This window comes from Camarhynchus parvulus, chromosome 3 (genome assembly GCF_901933205.1).
Source record: "Camarhynchus parvulus chromosome 3, STF_HiC, whole genome shotgun sequence".
In the NCBI taxonomy this organism is placed as follows: domain Eukaryota; kingdom Metazoa; phylum Chordata; class Aves; order Passeriformes; family Thraupidae; genus Camarhynchus; species Camarhynchus parvulus.
This window is the reverse complement of record NC_044573.1, coordinates 12,601,465-12,618,170: the sequence shown is the minus strand read 5'-3', so window position 1 is coordinate 12,618,170 and position 16,706 is coordinate 12,601,465. Positions and strand designations below refer to the sequence as shown.

General features: G+C 40.4%; 1 protein-coding gene across 1 annotated transcript in view; it reads left to right on the top strand.

Moving 5' to 3' along the window:
- The window catches only part of LOC115902841 (ALK tyrosine kinase receptor-like), a 277,205-nt gene that overhangs the window by 211,725 nt on the left and 48,774 nt on the right, over positions 1–16,706 (top strand). The window contains exon 6 of the mRNA XM_030946691.1: positions 16,545–16,676. Within this exon, the coding sequence (XP_030802551.1) occupies positions 16,545–16,676 (132 nt within the window). The remainder of the gene's footprint in view (positions 1–16,544; positions 16,677–16,706) is intronic.

The window sequence follows — 16,706 nt, the reverse complement described above, 5'->3', positions numbered from 1 at the left end:
TTACTTCATCATTGCTCATCTCTTCTCAGCCAAGAGAAGAGTCAGGTTTAAGTTACAGATGTTCTTTCACTGCAGATAGAAGAAGCTGAAGCTGCCACAGGATTTGTGATTATACATCTTGCTGTACCGTTATATAATTTTTTTTTTAGTTAACAACTGGTTAAGACAACTGAGGAATGGAAATAACCTTTTCTGTTCTATGTTGAAAAAGTTCTGTTCCAAGAGATGTTTGCACTGCTCATGTTTGCACAGAGTGCTTTGCCGTGGTCTTCCATGTTTATGGTATTTATCTTCTGTTTTCTTCTAGTTTCATCTTTGGAGCATTTCTACCTTTCTCTGTTCCCAGGTGAAATCAGGCAAATTCTCTCATTTGGACAAGCCTACTTCTGCTCTTTTTCTTTAGTCATAAAACATCCTTGCTTGTCTAATCTAATCACAAAACCTTTAGGGTAATTTTTATTCCATTATAAGTTTATATTGTAGTAAATAGTCTTCATCTTAACTGTTTATTTGTAGAATGTGGACTAATTTGTGGCTTCATGTAGCCCCACTCAAATTATAATAAATGTGCCTCTTCTTGCTGGTTCTGTTCCTAGCAGTACCAGGCAGCAGCAGTAATGCATTACAGTTGTCTTTCTCAGAAGAATTCTCCCTGGTTCGTATGACTTTTTTTGATTTCCAAGAAAACGGTGCCTTTCTTTCTTGGACAATTAAGGTAATTGCTTAAACGAAGCTAAAGTGTCATGATGAGGCAGATGCCACCAAATGTTAATCAGTCATTCAAAATAACTCTTCCTACAGTGCAAGCCCACCATGATACTGTTCTATAAACACTACAGAGAAGTTTATTACGGTTTCCATTTATTCATCTTGCTATATAATCTCAAAACAGTAGTCTCAGATGACATGAAGAAAGTTTCTTTTACAGTTTACAGAGTCAAGCAATGGACTTGTCCCTTTCTCCCTATTTCTTTATCTTAATAGCATATAGGTGACCTTTCTTTTAGCACCTCAACATTCTGCTGATGCTGCTTGATTTTTTCAGTGTTTGAACAAAGGCCAGAAAAATATTTTCAGCGGATAGAAGAAAAAAAATTTCCCCTAAACTCAACTTGCAAAGCTAATTCAGTTTGCAGTTCTCAGTCTAGACCTCAACTGAACTGTCAGGGAATAAAATCTGTATAATAAACCAGTCATCTAATTCACAATATCACAAGATTCAATCTCCCTAGGCAAGATTTAGTTCAGACATTCAGGTGCTTTGTTGTATGAAGTTAGACAAGATGGTATTCATCTTTTGTGACTTCAGCTATCTGAAAGTTAGGCATCATGTCAAAGCTGGTCTCTAGGGTCCCTCTGTAGTCAACAGAGAGAAAAAGAGGCACTTCAGAGGGCAATTCATTCCACCTTTAACATCATCGCATCATCAGAGTGTCAGGAAGGGGACAATGCTTTGGTTGAAGAATTGCTGTCTGGGATTTCTAACAGCACTATCCTTTTAAAGCCAGTGGGTGCTTTAATACCTGTAATCTAGAAGGTCTGCCCACCAATTTCTCACTTGTGAATGAATAGGGTCAGGCAAGGAATCTTTAACAAACAGATTCTCTATCGAACATTCTCAACACTCACTGGTTACCACGCCAGATCAATCATTTTAGAGTAATTATTTTGCAGGAGTTTATTCAGAGTCTGTTAGAATAAACCCTGAAAAAAATTAAATGACTGTTGAGTGCAAGATTAATGTTGCTATCCAGGAATACTTCACAAAACCAGCATTGCCAAAACAAGCTTCATTCATGCAGCTTTTACTGGGTGCTTCCAGTCAGACCTAGAAGCTTCTCTGCACTGGGAAACCTATGTGAATTCAGCCCCATGTTTTTCAGCCTCTCTAGATATTTTATTAATGGGTCTACAAAAGAAGGCATATTTCTAAAAAAGCAACAAACACAGTTCTTTCTTTCACATTTAGGCAGGAACATCCAGATACAGATATGGTTTGTGAAGAGTGAAGTGGGTGTTGGTAGCAGCAGAGCTACAACCCAGAGCCTTCTAATGGAGCCCTGTAGATCATATTTGAGACCCCAAATCAGGCTTTTTGAAAAATCTACTTAAATTGAATTGCATTTGGAGATTGGATCCCATGCTGCTTTCCAAAGAGTGGTAATAGAAGATCCATATTAATTTTTCACTTACTTCCTTACCAGGAGGTGCAATTCCTTCTATTGCATTATCTTGTTTATTTTTATTACCCTTGTGAATGACTCTGTCACTTCTGTTTAAGCAGAAGCAGTAACTCAATCCCTTAATACAGCCTTAAACAACATTGCTTCTAAATGAGGTTAAGATCCATATTATATGCAGCATTTGTCTTGAACCTTAATTCAGCCTGCTTCTGAAAGGATATCTTGTTACATACAGGAGTAAGTGATTTCAGATCCAGTTCCTGGTGATCATTGAGTTCTAGACTAAATTTCAACTGACAGGAATTCTTAGGCATGATGCACTGTTAAGGTGCATGTCAGGGAATTTCTGTTCCATTATATTAATGTAATCAATGTTTCTTCTTTACCAGAAAAAAATTAAACCAAAGTGTCTTACTGAAGAGAAAATTGTACCAGTTGTGATGTTCTTTGGGGCTTTTTGTTTCATGACCATTCTGTTTTAATACTACTTTAAAAAAATAGCTTTAATAATTTCCTGTACATAACCCAATCCTTTTATTTCCATCTTTGATTTAAAGAGAGGTCCCTCTTGCGCAGTTCTAAATTGAGACACAATTTCCTCAGAGTTTGACCATACTTGCAGTTTCTTTTTTCCCATTCCCCTTGGTTTAGAAGCAGACTTGATCTGAATATTTCAGATAAAGACCAAGCTGTGTTTGAGTTTTCCCAAAGCTGCAAAGGTAAAGGGAGTTAGCAGCCTGATGTTCCACAGTATGCCCTCTTTGAAAAAAGGAAAGGGAAATACTCCCTCTCGCACAAAGTGCTTTGCATGAGCTAGTAAGAACATTATCATGTATCAGAATTATCTCTCATATTAGAATGATGGTTTTTAAAAGGGACTAGAGAACAGCCTTTCAGTGGGTCACATGAGTCTGGGAGTTGCTTCAACACAGACCAGAGAGCAGCTGTCACTTGGAAATGAGAGAGGGTCACAAAAAAGCCTTGTGTAGGTAAGAATTGCTGTACTGGTGTCACCTGTCTGACTTTGCCTGAAATAAATTAGGGAGTACTTGCACATGCTGCCTGATCAGCGGATCAGGAGGGAAAGCAGTGGCGAACAGATGGAGGCAATAACCTCTCCTGCCAATGCAGCTGGGGAAGGATGCATACCTAAAAACCAGAGGGACTCACCTGTTCCACAGCTACAAATAACTCCAGGATCTCACCACAGTCTGCTTTAACTCATTAGTGCTGACAGCTGGGAGCTGAAGTGGTGCTGCTAAGGCTGGAGCCTTGCACTGCCAGGAACTTGTGGAGGGGGATACCCCCACCTTGTGAATTTGTGACAGTGCAGTTGAAAGTACTTGGGGTCTGTTGACTCATAATGAGCAACACCCAGAGAAAAGCACAAGAGACAGGCTCTGCCTTGTCTGCAGTATTTGGGCCAAATACTCAGATCTCAGGGCCCTTCTGGGGCAGTTCTTGCTACAATTTCTTCAAGAAGGAGGTCTGTATTTTACCAAGTCTGTAAGACTCAGAGATGGGTGTTTCATGAAAGTACCGTTTTTGAGAAATACATTGTGTTTGTAAAGCATCTCTCTACCTTCAAGTGTGTGCATCCACTTAAAAGATGTTTGGGTCCAGACTAGGTGCTCTTAGGTTTCTTTTGCTGTTTTCCACTACAATGAAAAGCAATTTCCACTTGGATTTTGGAATTCTGAGCAGTATCAAGTAACTTTGGTCAGAATTTGCGAGTGTCTTTTCATCATCTCATCCTAAAACTGTAACAGATATTCAGTGCTTCATCTACAGAAAATTTAATAACTTAGCCAGCATCAAAAATTGTTTGACACCAAATATGCATTGCTGAGTGAAAGTAGTGATTTATAACATTGCATGAGAGATGTTAGTATCTAATTTACTGCATTAATCAGTGAATGCCAGATCAGTTTGCAGATTGCATGTAGATCAGTTTAATCTGTCATCTTAATTGTCAATGAATTTTTTAATGTTGAGTTTACTTTAACTGTTTTCCACGCTGCTCCTCACTGAGATGGAAATAGCAGCATAATAACTCTCCAGTGCCCATGTGAGACTGTGCAGGCCTCATGGCTGGTTTTGTGCTGCTTTCCACATCTGAGGTTCCCTCAGCCAAACCTGAGTTTTGCTGACATTTCCATGCTTTGATGTGTGCCAGATGGAGAGAGCGCTGTCAGCCCTGTCAGTGCTAACATGGTAAAAAGTTGTGTCTTTGGTGCTCTGAGCGAGGAGATTTCAGGGGACAGGACCAAGCTGAAGTGACCCAGAGCTCTCTCAGACATGCTGCACTAGCATGTGGCAGTGGCTCCAGTGATTCTGTCACCCTGTGCTTGTGACCAGCATTTGGTGACACACTCGGCATCACCTTCCACTTGAGAGCATCCATGGTCTTACAGGGGGTGAGCAGCATGTTTATTTATATTTATTTATTTATATATATTATTTTTATAATAAATATATTTTATTATATATAATTTTCTAATACATATATATTACAATTTTCCAATATATAAATTCTATTATTTTCATTACATATATCTATTCTAGCTTGTTTTTATTCTAGCTCATTAAAAAAGCAACCTGGTGGGACAAAGCTATTCCAAGTGCAAACTTAATATGTGTTTTTGGCAAAGCATAACAAAAAAAATTAATGGAAGAAAACAAGTTTTCACACCTTCTCCCTAGACTCTAGGAGGTTTTTTTAAATTGGAAAATATGTTAAAGGCATAAAGAAAGCATGAAATATATGAACTGAAAAAAAATTTTGAACAATAGCAAGTTTCCTGAAGCTAACCAATGTTTTATTTCAGGTCAAATATAATCTTTTGAAGTACTGCTGAGCAAACATTTTCCTCTACAGGAGACATTTTCATTTTAGATAGCTCTTAAAAATGAGATTTTTTTTTTCTGTGAAAAAAATTATGCTATTCTAAAAAGTAGCAAGGCCATATATTCCCCACAAAATGGTTTTGTAGGGGTTTTTTTTTTCTGTCACAGCAAAAAGAGACTTATCCAAGGTCTTTGTCAAGCAAAGAGGCTCATCCAAGGTCACAACAGAAGAACCATTTTGGAAATCCTGACCATCAGATTCCTGACTGGACAGGCAGCATTTCTGGAGGTCATTTGCTAGCAGTGCAAGGCCCCTGCACACACAGAGGGAGTCTGGTTTGAAGGACCCCAAGAAAAGATGCTGGACTCTGCTTGTTTGAGCTGTTTTGTGCTCAGTTCTTGATTATTTAATTCTTTCTTCATTTCCCTCAGTACTGGGGAAAGGATACCAGGCTTTTTATTTCCAAGAATACCCTGGATGACTGATAATTTGGATTTGGCACCCTGTCTTTGCCAGGTCTCAGTTCCCTGGGCTGCCCTACTGCTCTGCTGAACAGAGAATGCAGCTGCTGCTGCTGTGAGCCCAGAGGCCTCTGAGCTTTCTGACCCTGTCACCACCCATGGGACCTTGGATCATTGATTTTATCCACATTAGATGCTAGGGCAAGGCGCTTTTATCATCTTTGTGATACCTCATTGACAGACTGTTTAAAATTATATTGCTCACTAAAAAGCAGCAGTAATGACCTGTGGGATGGGAAGGAAGGGCATGGTCCAAGTGGAGCTGAGAGTCTTTGCTGTAAGTGCAGCTGCACAGGAGTCCTGCTGCTGTCTCTCAAGAGATCCTGGAAAAGGAGGCAAGGCATTTTTCCTGGGAGAAGGAGTGGGGCAGTCGATTTTGTTGCTGGTATTTCAGTATTTTAGACTTTCTGTATGAACATTCCCAGTATCCTATGGTTTGCCTTCCTGGCTTTGAGATACTGCAGTGCAGTAAGCCAGTGACATTCTTTATGGTGGTGAACTGCATCCACATCCCATTAAGTTAAAGCCCTGGGAGAGCTGGAAGTCGGGTATTTTAACTATTCTCTTTGTAAAAAATATATAGTGGACATATAAAACCTTTGCACCCAGTATAACTTTACTATAGCACCATGGGTAGCCTAAGGTGAATGGAAGTGCAAACACAGTGACCAGTGGGGCAGAGTAAGAAACAGGAGGAGTGTCTGTCCCCTAAAAGGGCTGCCCTTGTCCACATAGCCACTGCCAGAAGGAATTCCTAATGAAATGTGCACAAAAATTTATGTCAATGATTTCTTGGGCTTTTAAATTGATACTTCAAGATCGAATGTAGACACATGCAAAGTAGCTTTGAGGTTTCCCCTAGTCTATTTTATGGCCAAAAGAAAGTTTGGTGGTTCTTTTTTGATTATTCGGTGCGTTTGTGCACTTTGTACTGTCAAGTGAGTGAGTAAGCTTGCTTACTGTAACCCTGTCCTAAACTGGTGGTGTTTTTTGCCAATACCTTCTTTGAAACAGCACCATGATCCATTAGATATTTGGTGGAGTGTACGCTTAATTTCATTGCTTCTTGTAGCTGGTAAATTGGTTTATATTTCTCTTTTCTTAATTCCTGGTACACCTAATTATTTTCTGATTGCCAGTCATTTGGAATACTGTGCATGTGTGGCATTTGAGGGTACTCTACTACCCCTGCCTGCCACAAGACCAGAATAACCCCATTGACTTTGCTGTGGGGCTACTATTTCATAGTCTCTTTTTATCATTTGTTTTTTACCAGAATGTTTGTTTGCTAGGACTTGATGAAGAGCTGTGTTTCTTCCTGATTCTTTATTTTGTATAATGAATTGTTGAACAGTTGTAAAGGATTTGCCTGCCAGGAAGAGATACATTTGCATTTTATAAATAGATTTATCTAAAGTCAACAAGGTGTTATGGTTTGCTGAAACCTACCCAGCTGGGAGGAGCATTTTACATAATAACAGCAGTAGCAAGTTTGTGAGAATTTAATACTACTGCTGACAGTAATTAAGTGAGTAATTAATGGCCAGCTGAGTAAGTGAGCAAAATGGGGGGAAAATGGGTTGGAAAAATCTTGAAGGGGAGCTTGCACTAAACAGAAAGTTTATTGACAAAGAGGATATAAAGGGATATTTTGGGTAGACATACAGTTTATGGTAGCAAATTTAAAGATGAGAACTGCTAAGAAAATGACTGCTCAAAGTAATTGTATGAAATCTCCTGAGAGTTGATTGCACAATTTATTCATTGAAGGGTAAAGGTTTTAGAGAAAACCTAGAGTCAGAGAGGGAGGGAGAAGTCATGGTCTGTCTCCTTGATCTGTCTTTACTCATAGCAACGGTTTGTTAAAATTCCTATCACTGCATTTAAAATAAGTTCAAGAGCCATTTTAATATTATGTAACTACTCCATTTTTAGTCTAACTGCTCTACTGCTGCTGGCAGCCCACAGGCACCTCAACCTCAGGGCATGGTTATTCTCTGTACTGATATTGGTCAACTCTTGCAATCCTCTCTGCATCTCCTTGTACTTTTGGAAAGTGATCTCATGTGGAAAGCATTAATCCAAGAGTCTGTCAGCATGCCACAAGAGAGCAGAGAGTCTGCCTGAAACCGGGGTGGTAATGTTGGAATTGTAATGTTACCAGTTTTTCCATTTTTCCCTGGTATCTTCAGTATGTACCTTGGCTTACACAGAGCTACTCACTTTGTTATTCACTGGCATCTCTTTGTTTTCAGTAAGTGTTCCCAATTTTCATAAGTTTCATGCACATTCAAACATGAATAGAGGTCCTCAGGCAGAGATGTGGACTCCAGGCAGGAGTCTTCTCCAGGCTTTTTTTGATGTTCTGGGCCACTGACCTTCAGCAGCTTTGCTCCTGGGACAATGTCATTGAAGCATGGCAAGGCCTTGGAGCACAGCCTGGGACACTGCCACACAGGGCTGTGCTGGCCCTCTGTCCCTCTGGACTGGCTTCAGAGCACGGAGATGTTGGCAGTTGTTGGTGCATCCAGCTGGAAGAGTCACCCCTGACTCACTGCATCCATGACTTGCTGGTGTTCAGCGATGTGTGGAGATGGGGGGACACTGAGAGTTTCCTTCTCCTTCCCCAGAACTAAAAGCTGGGAGCATCCATGCACATGGAGTCCCTCCCTGTGGTGAACGTGTTGTGTGTAGTCACTGCTCTCCCTCACAGCAAGAGTTCAGGTGCAATTTCATTTTGCCCATTCTTTGTGGGTTTGAAGCATCATTGCTCACTTTTCAAACAAAGTGGAAATCAGCTGCTTGATGACAACTTGTTGCTTTCCCACAACTGCAGAAGTTGGCACGGTGGAAAGGGGCACAACAGGAAACTTACTTCTCCAAGCAAGCTTCTGCTTCTACCTGGAGCAACAATTGCTCTTCCACTGTGGGGCCACTGCTTTGCCCAGTAAGGGATTGGCTGTGGTGTGGGGATGAGTCCCTGCACTCTGCTGAGGGACCCCATGTGCATGCTCAGGGCTGTGCTGATTTGTGATATTCCACCTGCCATCCCCAGCAACCCATCTGCACTAAGGCCAAAAACCTTAATAGTGCTGATAGCTAAAGCAGAGAGACTGCTTAAAACACTTACAGAAAGAGAACTGCATTTTAGGAATGAAAAGTTTCATTCCTATCTAAAATGCTGTTTGAATACAGTTAAGCCTCATATCTTTATTTGTGTTTTTCATGACCAGGCATATGAATATAACTCTCTTGTTAACTGGATTGGCAATGCTAAAGGAGAACTTGCTGAGATGCTGCTATTGCAGGGTTGAGGGAGAGGTTATATCTTACCTGTGTGGAATCAGCTCTTGATGAGCTATGAAAATATTCTTCAGTCTCTTCTTTTTCCTTGAATCTGGGCATCTTCAGTCCAACTGGTACAGGAAGCAGCAGGAGTCAGAGAGATTTTCTGGTTTGGGCAATTTACAGGCTCATTTAGGTGATTGAAATTGGTTGACAAGTATCTCAGTTTGATCTTCTTTAAATGTTATTGATGTTTGAGGTCTTCTTGCTGGGCTGTTTTTAAGAACCAAGAATTGAAAAAAATCTGCTGTGTATAGTGTCAGTGTTGGTTGTGCTTGGAACTGCAGAACTAGCAGAGGCAAAGATAACACTTACTTTAATAATTGAAAATGGATTTGAACGAAGCCTCCTAAGAAGCAAAGGTGGAAAATTGCACGTATTTCCTATCTAATCAGCTCTTACAGTTTCCCCAAGAGGCACACATTTGGAAGGACAATTTTCATGTCTTTTCTCCAGCAGCCTTGTTTTATTTCACATTCTTCCATGTTTGATGCTGAGGTAGGACCTGTGCTAAATCTGTTGTCTGTAAATAAGCTTAGAGATCTTAACCACCTCATGGCTTTGTCAGCGTTCATCTTTCAGTGAGCCAGCAATCAGTGTGCTGGTGTTTCCCATGGAAGAGATTGTTCCCTGGTAAGAGCTGTTCTCTAAGCCTATTCAGACCCAGAAAAGTCTGATGGGAATAGCAGAGGCTAATAATAGATATTGGACCTTTTTATTTGCCCTCTACAAGGTATGAATTTCGGAAAATCCACAGGAGGTCAAAGAAAAGGGTTTTTTGGCTTTGCTTTTGTGGCGATTTTTTGTTTGTTTGTTTTTTTTTTCTTTTAACCAGCTGCTTACTGTTACAAATATATAGTATTCACTTGTTTTAGGAGAAACATGAAACCTAGGGGAGAGGTTTTTTTGTTGTTGTTTTTTTAATCTCACAAAAATGCAGCAGTACCTAGAAAGATGCAATTGTATCTGAGGGAAAAGATAAACTAACAGTAAATACAACCTGATATTGAAACAAGGGCAAGGAAAAGCGACCAAAAGAAATGAGATTTGGGATTTTAATAAAATTACTCTATCCCACTGGATTATTCTAAGTCAGAATGTTCATATTTATGGATGAAAGCCTTAAAGATCTACTGTGTTTGATGAAATTTAAAAAAGGTCCAATGACTGTGTATGCACAGCATTTCATACAATATGTATTCTCTGTCTCTTTTGGCCCTTTTCAATTCAGTAGACACCACAGAATATGTAGGTATTGCTGTAGGATGGAAATCACACTTTCATTATAAAGTTCACTGCTGCTGTTTACATGTTTGCTGTTAATTTTTGGATGTGCAGTTGGAGCTGCTTATTGACTGGTAACAAATCACCAGAAAAATATGTGTGTTACCATGAGTCCTAGCAAAAAAAGCCAAAAGAAGCAGCTATATTTTGTGCACGATTAAGTTCTAGGGGAAAACATTATCTTGTCATTTACTGCACTCAACAGTTTTGGTGAAGACCCTAAGCCAACTTTCCTAATTGAAAATTGAGAGAGTGTGAAATCCATCTAACTTTTTCTTTCCACATTCTTATTTCATTATAGTTTTTAAAGGAAGCTATATTTCTCTGTAAATTCAGGGAAAATACATCACACCAACACTATTGTTGGAAAGTCATTCAGTCAAAAGATAGGAAAAGGAACACGACCTGGTCAAAAACATTTCTGAGAGAACGCAGAAGGTCTGGATAGTCTGTATGCTGCACAACTCTGGAGAGAGTTCTTGCTACTGAAAATGTGGCAGTGAGCAAGTGCCAGCTCCTCAGGTGTGCTGAGAGCTCTCTTCTGTGTAAGCAATCCTGCTGGCATTAGGCAATGCTGAAGGAGCAGATGTTTGAAATTTGTGTACTAAACACAGCATCCCTACTTTGAGGCAGCAGAGACAGAAAGCACATTAGAACTGAGCTGGCTGAATTATTGGCATGAGCATGTTCCAAACCACTAAGTTCCCTCTTGAGTTTCCTGTCCAACATTTTATTTTTGTCTTAATTCAAGTGTTTTCAAATTTCTGGGGTTTATGACAGCATTACTCATGTGTTGAAACCCCTAAAGTCAGTTTTCTAACCTAGAATTGATTTGAATTTTTTGTTCTGTGAAAACTTTGGGTATTTTTATTTTCTGGTTAGATAAATTTTGAAATGTTGACATTGTCTTTGAGGTGAAAATTCTGTCTCTACGTGGCTCTAATGAGCAAGTTTTCTCTTTTTGTGGTAGCTCACTGTGGGAATGCTGCACCCTTAATCTGCAGGGCAGGGGGTGCTCTCTCAATGGGAAGTTATTTGCTGCCCTCTGTCCTGCCTTCATCAAAGGTGTGTTCATTTTCTACTGTAAATTATTCAAGCCACACTGTGAAGACAGAGTAAATAATTTCCTTACAGGTTTTTTTATGCCTGTTATCATAGCATCTCAGTTCCTTACAAATGTTAATGAAATGAACATCACAGAGCTCTTGTGATGAGTTTATTCCCATTTATGTTTAGGAAGTGAAGTAAGAAGATTAAAGGCAGTTTATGTAACTTGAAAAATGGGTGAGCTTTCAGGCATTTACAAACACAGTCTGTTTTTTCTGCCTGTAGCAGGCAGTCTAATAAAAAAGAGAATACTTCCTCCTACAAATGCATCCTTAGGCAATGATAGTAACAGTAAAAATGTCATTGCAAATATTAAAGACAGGAATTATGAAGTATTGACCAAATTTGACTGCCTGGTGTGAGAAGCATGGAATCCAGTCTTTTTTCCAAAGCATTTTTGAGGACAATGTGTTTTCCAGATATGTCTCTCACTTGTCTCATTTGCAGCTGCAGCTACTCGGGTTCCTTGCTGATCTGGATACAAGTGTCCTGGGGTAGGTGGCTGGAAAAAGGAGAGCAGTGTAACTTGCTGTGAAAGTTGTGATTTATGTGATCTGCCCTGTATCATGTGGAGTTCAATGGCCATTTGCCAAGGATGGCTTCACTCCCCTCAAACATGAACTTCTCTTTCACTTCTCTCACTTTCTTTCCTCCTTTATTTCATAGCTTCCAAATTCTCTAATGATGAAAGCATGGGCATTAGTGACTTGTATCCACAGCAAATTTACTTTGTCCTGGAATATGGCTATCCTCAGCACAAAGGGAGCCAGCAGCCTTTGAATGTCTGTGCTGCTGGAGGACAGGAGATAAAGAGTGAGGAAATATGTAGCCATCAGAAATGGCAAGTCATGGAAAATCAATAATCAGAAACTCCCCCAAATTCTCACTATCCTTTTATAGCTAGACAGCAGCTCTTCTGTTTTCACACAACCTCTCAATCCCCCAAGTAATGTTTCTGTAAATATCTGAGTCAAAGCTTTGAACTCAAGCCAAAGAAGGGGCAGAAGAAATTGAACAGTTAATGACAAATACTTGTGACAGACACATATCATCAACAAAGTTGTACAATCCCAGATTTTTAGTGACATTTACTGGAGGCACTAAGCTGCAGCACTAGCCCATTGGAAAACATTTTTTAAGAGATGTAATCAAATAGTAGGAAATTTTCTCTTTTGAGAGGTAAACACATAGGGTTAGATAGATATGGTGAACTTCCATGGGTAGGTATTTTTTGCTACATATATGCAATTAAAAATGGAAAATTTTCGCATTGTGGGCATATAGGGTCTTGCCTTGAGAACCACTGAAATAAAACTCAACTCTGTACAATGGGGCTCCTTAAGGATAGCCCAGAGAGAAGCTGCTTGCTGGTAAAATGTGACAAGGCTGTACATTTATCCCAGGTCTTTGGAATTTTTGCAGAGTACAAATGAGACAATTTTTAAACCACAACCAAGTACTGTCCTATTAAGCTCTTCTTTTTTAATGTGTCCTCAGCAGGACACATTAAATGTGCTTCACCTGACTGTGTTTGTCCCAAAAGCTTTTGGTAGAATTAAAAATTATGGTCTAAGAAGTTGAATGTAGCATGTGAAGGTATAATTATGTTCAGCTTCATTAAACCCTGCATGATAATTAGCAGCGTAGCCAGTTTGCCAGATAAGAGATATTTTTGTGGATGCCTGCAAGAGTTTCTTCTCCATCCCACCTGGGCAGGTGTGGTGGCAGGAAGACAAAGTTTCCCCTTTTGCAGTGATCAAACACCACAATCTTTCTGGCCAGGTTCCTCAGAGACAGACCCACCAGAGCTTGCCAGCGCACTGTGATTTCTCTGCTGGTCAAGGGACAGGGAGGGAGAGAAGAGGAAACCCAAGTCAGAGAAAATCTGTTGAGAACTGAAATACGTCGCCTTGGGTCCCACAGTGCGAGCAGAGAGCTGCTGATCCTGCATAAACTAAGCCACATGATTTTCCTTTTCCATCCTGATAGAGGAAATGGAAAGCAAGTCCAAAAGCATGGGCACTAAAGATCCCAGGCTGTCATTTGTCTCCAGACTCTGGTACTGCCAGGGCTGGACTGTGTTGAGAAGCAGGACCTGTGAGGTACAAAGTCAGCTCTTGTTCCCCAAGGAGTTGTTTCTACTTTTCTACTTTCAATTTAGAGCCTGAAATGCCATTTATTTAATGCTGCTGTTTAAATAATGATTTATAAGCCTCCAAGCCAGCCGTGGTACAGCTTAATTACTGCTGTAATTTATGGATGCCACTGGCTACATAAACACTGCTGTAAATATAAAGGATGTCTCCCACAAATTTTACTCTGATACTTATTTGATACCATTCATTTTCCTTTCCCAACACGTCTTCTGTGTGTGAGTTGAGGCCACTTCAACAATCCAGGTCATTCTGGTTCACTTTGCCAGGAGTAATTGGGTCTGGGAACTGAAAAGATCAAATGTCTGTTTTTCTTGCAAAATATTTTAATTAAAATTTGAGTTTCCTTGAGCTTGGATGCAAACATCTGCATTAAGTGGCCCATTAAAAGGATTATTTGTATTTGGGCTTTTTTTGGTTATCTATTTGTTTTACTAGTTAATCATCTCCTTTCTCCAATTCATTTTGCCTTTGTGCTCACAGTAAGCAAGCAAACAAGATGGGAATAAATCATACACTGTAACAGAGCCCAGCCATTCCCCGGGCTGCAGCTTTGCTATTTGTGTTCTCTAACCTATACAAGGAGCACGTATATATTGGTCTAATGCAAATCTGAGCTAATTCAAGCCCTGTCTCCAAAGAGATGAATGGGCATGTAAATCTGCTGCTTTGTTTTGGAGGAATAGCTCCTGGAATTGCCTGATTCCCAGTTGCAACTGACATATTTCAAATACTACAGTCTGTTGGCTTCGGGAGATTTGTGCCCCTAGGCTACAACAAAAAACACCTGGGAAGACAAGTAGGTTCTCTTGAATGCCTTGGTACCATTATAATTAGTGTTAATGCAGTTGTGTGCTTGGAAAAGTGAGTGCCTTTTAAAAGTTATAATTAATTGCGTAAACAGAACAACCCCATTGCCTACAATTACCACTCCTCTGAATCTCTGCGTATCTCTGCAGCTGCTGAAGTAAAACACGGACATTGCTGAAAAGATTGCAGATAAACTGAGTGGGACATGAAAGCTGCTACTAAACATGGGCTTCAAAACCATCTGTGGGCTAATTCAGAGAGACAAGAGTACTTCTGAATTTCAGTAGAACTTAAGGATTTTTTAAAGAGTGTTATGGTGTTGCTGACTCATGGAAGTGCTCTCCTAACTTTTCTTTGGGTGGTACTTCCAACAACTGAGTGCTATTCAGGCTCACTGCATGCCCCTAGGAGAAGAGATCACCTACTGAGTTACCAGAGCCCCTTCTCACAGCTTTGTAGTGCCCACTTGCACATGACCTGAGCCCCAAGTGTCTGGCTTGTGGCACGTGAAAAGTTGCTCTTACCTAGGGAAGGCTCTCAGCGGTGTCTCTGAGGGTGCATTTTTTGTAGGAAGTTCAGCAAAGGCAAGGAAGATGCCATCTCACTACCTTAAACCCTCACCAAGGAGCCCACAGAAATTGTCAGCAGCCAGCTCCACGTTACTTGGGCTATTTTCCCTGCAAAGCTTCTCCTCTGTAGTCATGCCTTGACCCAGACCGGAATACAAGGGCATTGTGCAGCCTGTATGTGGCAAGCCAGAATTGTGCTAAGGAAAAAAATCGACCTGACAATAACACAGAGCACCCTTTTGAGGATCTATCGTCCTTTATTAATAAAGTTTGGCATGTATTCCCCCCACTCCTGAATGATTTGCACCATAAAATAAGCTGGAAGAGAAATAGTGGTTGTTTTCCTACATGGTTCATTAATTTTTAGTTTTGGCAGGCAATATAAATAAAAATATCAAGTGCATATCTAATTGAATCGCCAGTGATTTCCAACTCCCTGTAGTACCAGAGAACATGATGTAGCTGCACTCTTTAGTGAGCATGGATGAGTTAGGCAAACAATGGCTCACTCTGCCCAGAGGCTTTGGTTTAATCTGGAGCATTTATCCATTTAATATGAGACAGGGCAGTTATTGCTGCAGGGGGGAATTCACAGATCTCTTTGTTCTTCCAGGCTTGTCTTCCAGCAGTGACTGGAAGCATGTCTTGGCACATTCAGGAAGGTGTCAGTGAACTGTACCCACACTCAGATTTTTGTGGAAGGAACTCTGGCATTTCTCAAGATTAGACTCCTCCATACACACTGACTTCAAGTTGTAACTGAATTAATTCCTGCCTCCTTCATGTGTCTGATCTAGAGCATGGACCTCTTTAAAAAAAAAACAAAAAAAGAAGGCTTTGTCCTAAGTATCATCTCAAAGCACTTGGGATGAGAGAGTTCCTACAGTAAGGAAAATTATACCTGTCAGGCTACTTGATATCTGACTTCTCAGCTGTCAGGGGAATCAAGTGCCTCCAGAAAAGGATGGTTCTTCTAGAAAATTGCTCAGGATCATTTCTGAGTGGATGATATTGACCTCTAATTGTAATGTTTGATGACCTCATTTCATAAGAACTGTCTCCTTTGCACATTGCTGGATGTCTTTTGCTGCTTAGCACAGGTAAAATGAACTGGTGCTTTCTGTCTCTGGGTGGATGTAGGTTGCTGTGGGCTCCCTGACTCAAGAGAGTGCAGGAGCAGGAGTAGGCATAGAAGAGAAAGAAAAGTACAAGTAGAGATTGAACTGTTTTCTCTCCTGCAGAGAATATGACAACACAATGCACCCAAAGCAAAGGTAATGTATGTTGCCAAAAGAGCATGATGAAAACTTGTGCTCTTTCTAAATCCTGTAGCCTTGTTACTCCTGAGCTACCCAGAGAGGATATCAGCTTTCAGGACTGCCAGTGGAGCTGTAAATTCACACACAATTAAAAACCTATCATGTGTATAGTGTTGTTCTTGAGAAGTACCAAAGCAGGATGCAGGATTTAAGCCCTCCAGAGGTCAAAGCTGCCTTCCACATTATAACACCAGAAAGACACGGGGAACTGAAATTCTCTATTAGGTAGCCTATTAGACATTTGACAAGATCAAATAGGTAAAAAAAATTATCAAGTAAGTATTGAATTGAGAAGATTTCACAAGGTGCTCATCCCTTCAATGTTATGCTATGACCTGTTGGTTGAAAGGAAGGCAGTTCGGTTATCTGAAGTGTTTTTGTTGTTTTTTCCTTCTTTTTCTCTAGGATCTGCCTCTCTCTCAAAAATGGCTCTGGAGGGTTCCTTCAGCTGCTGGAATGGAACAGTGATCAGGCTGGGGCAGGCGTGTGACTTCATCCAGGACTGTGCTGAGGGAGAAGATGAGGGAGATATGTGCAGTGAGTAAATCCCAACCCCCAGGTTGCACC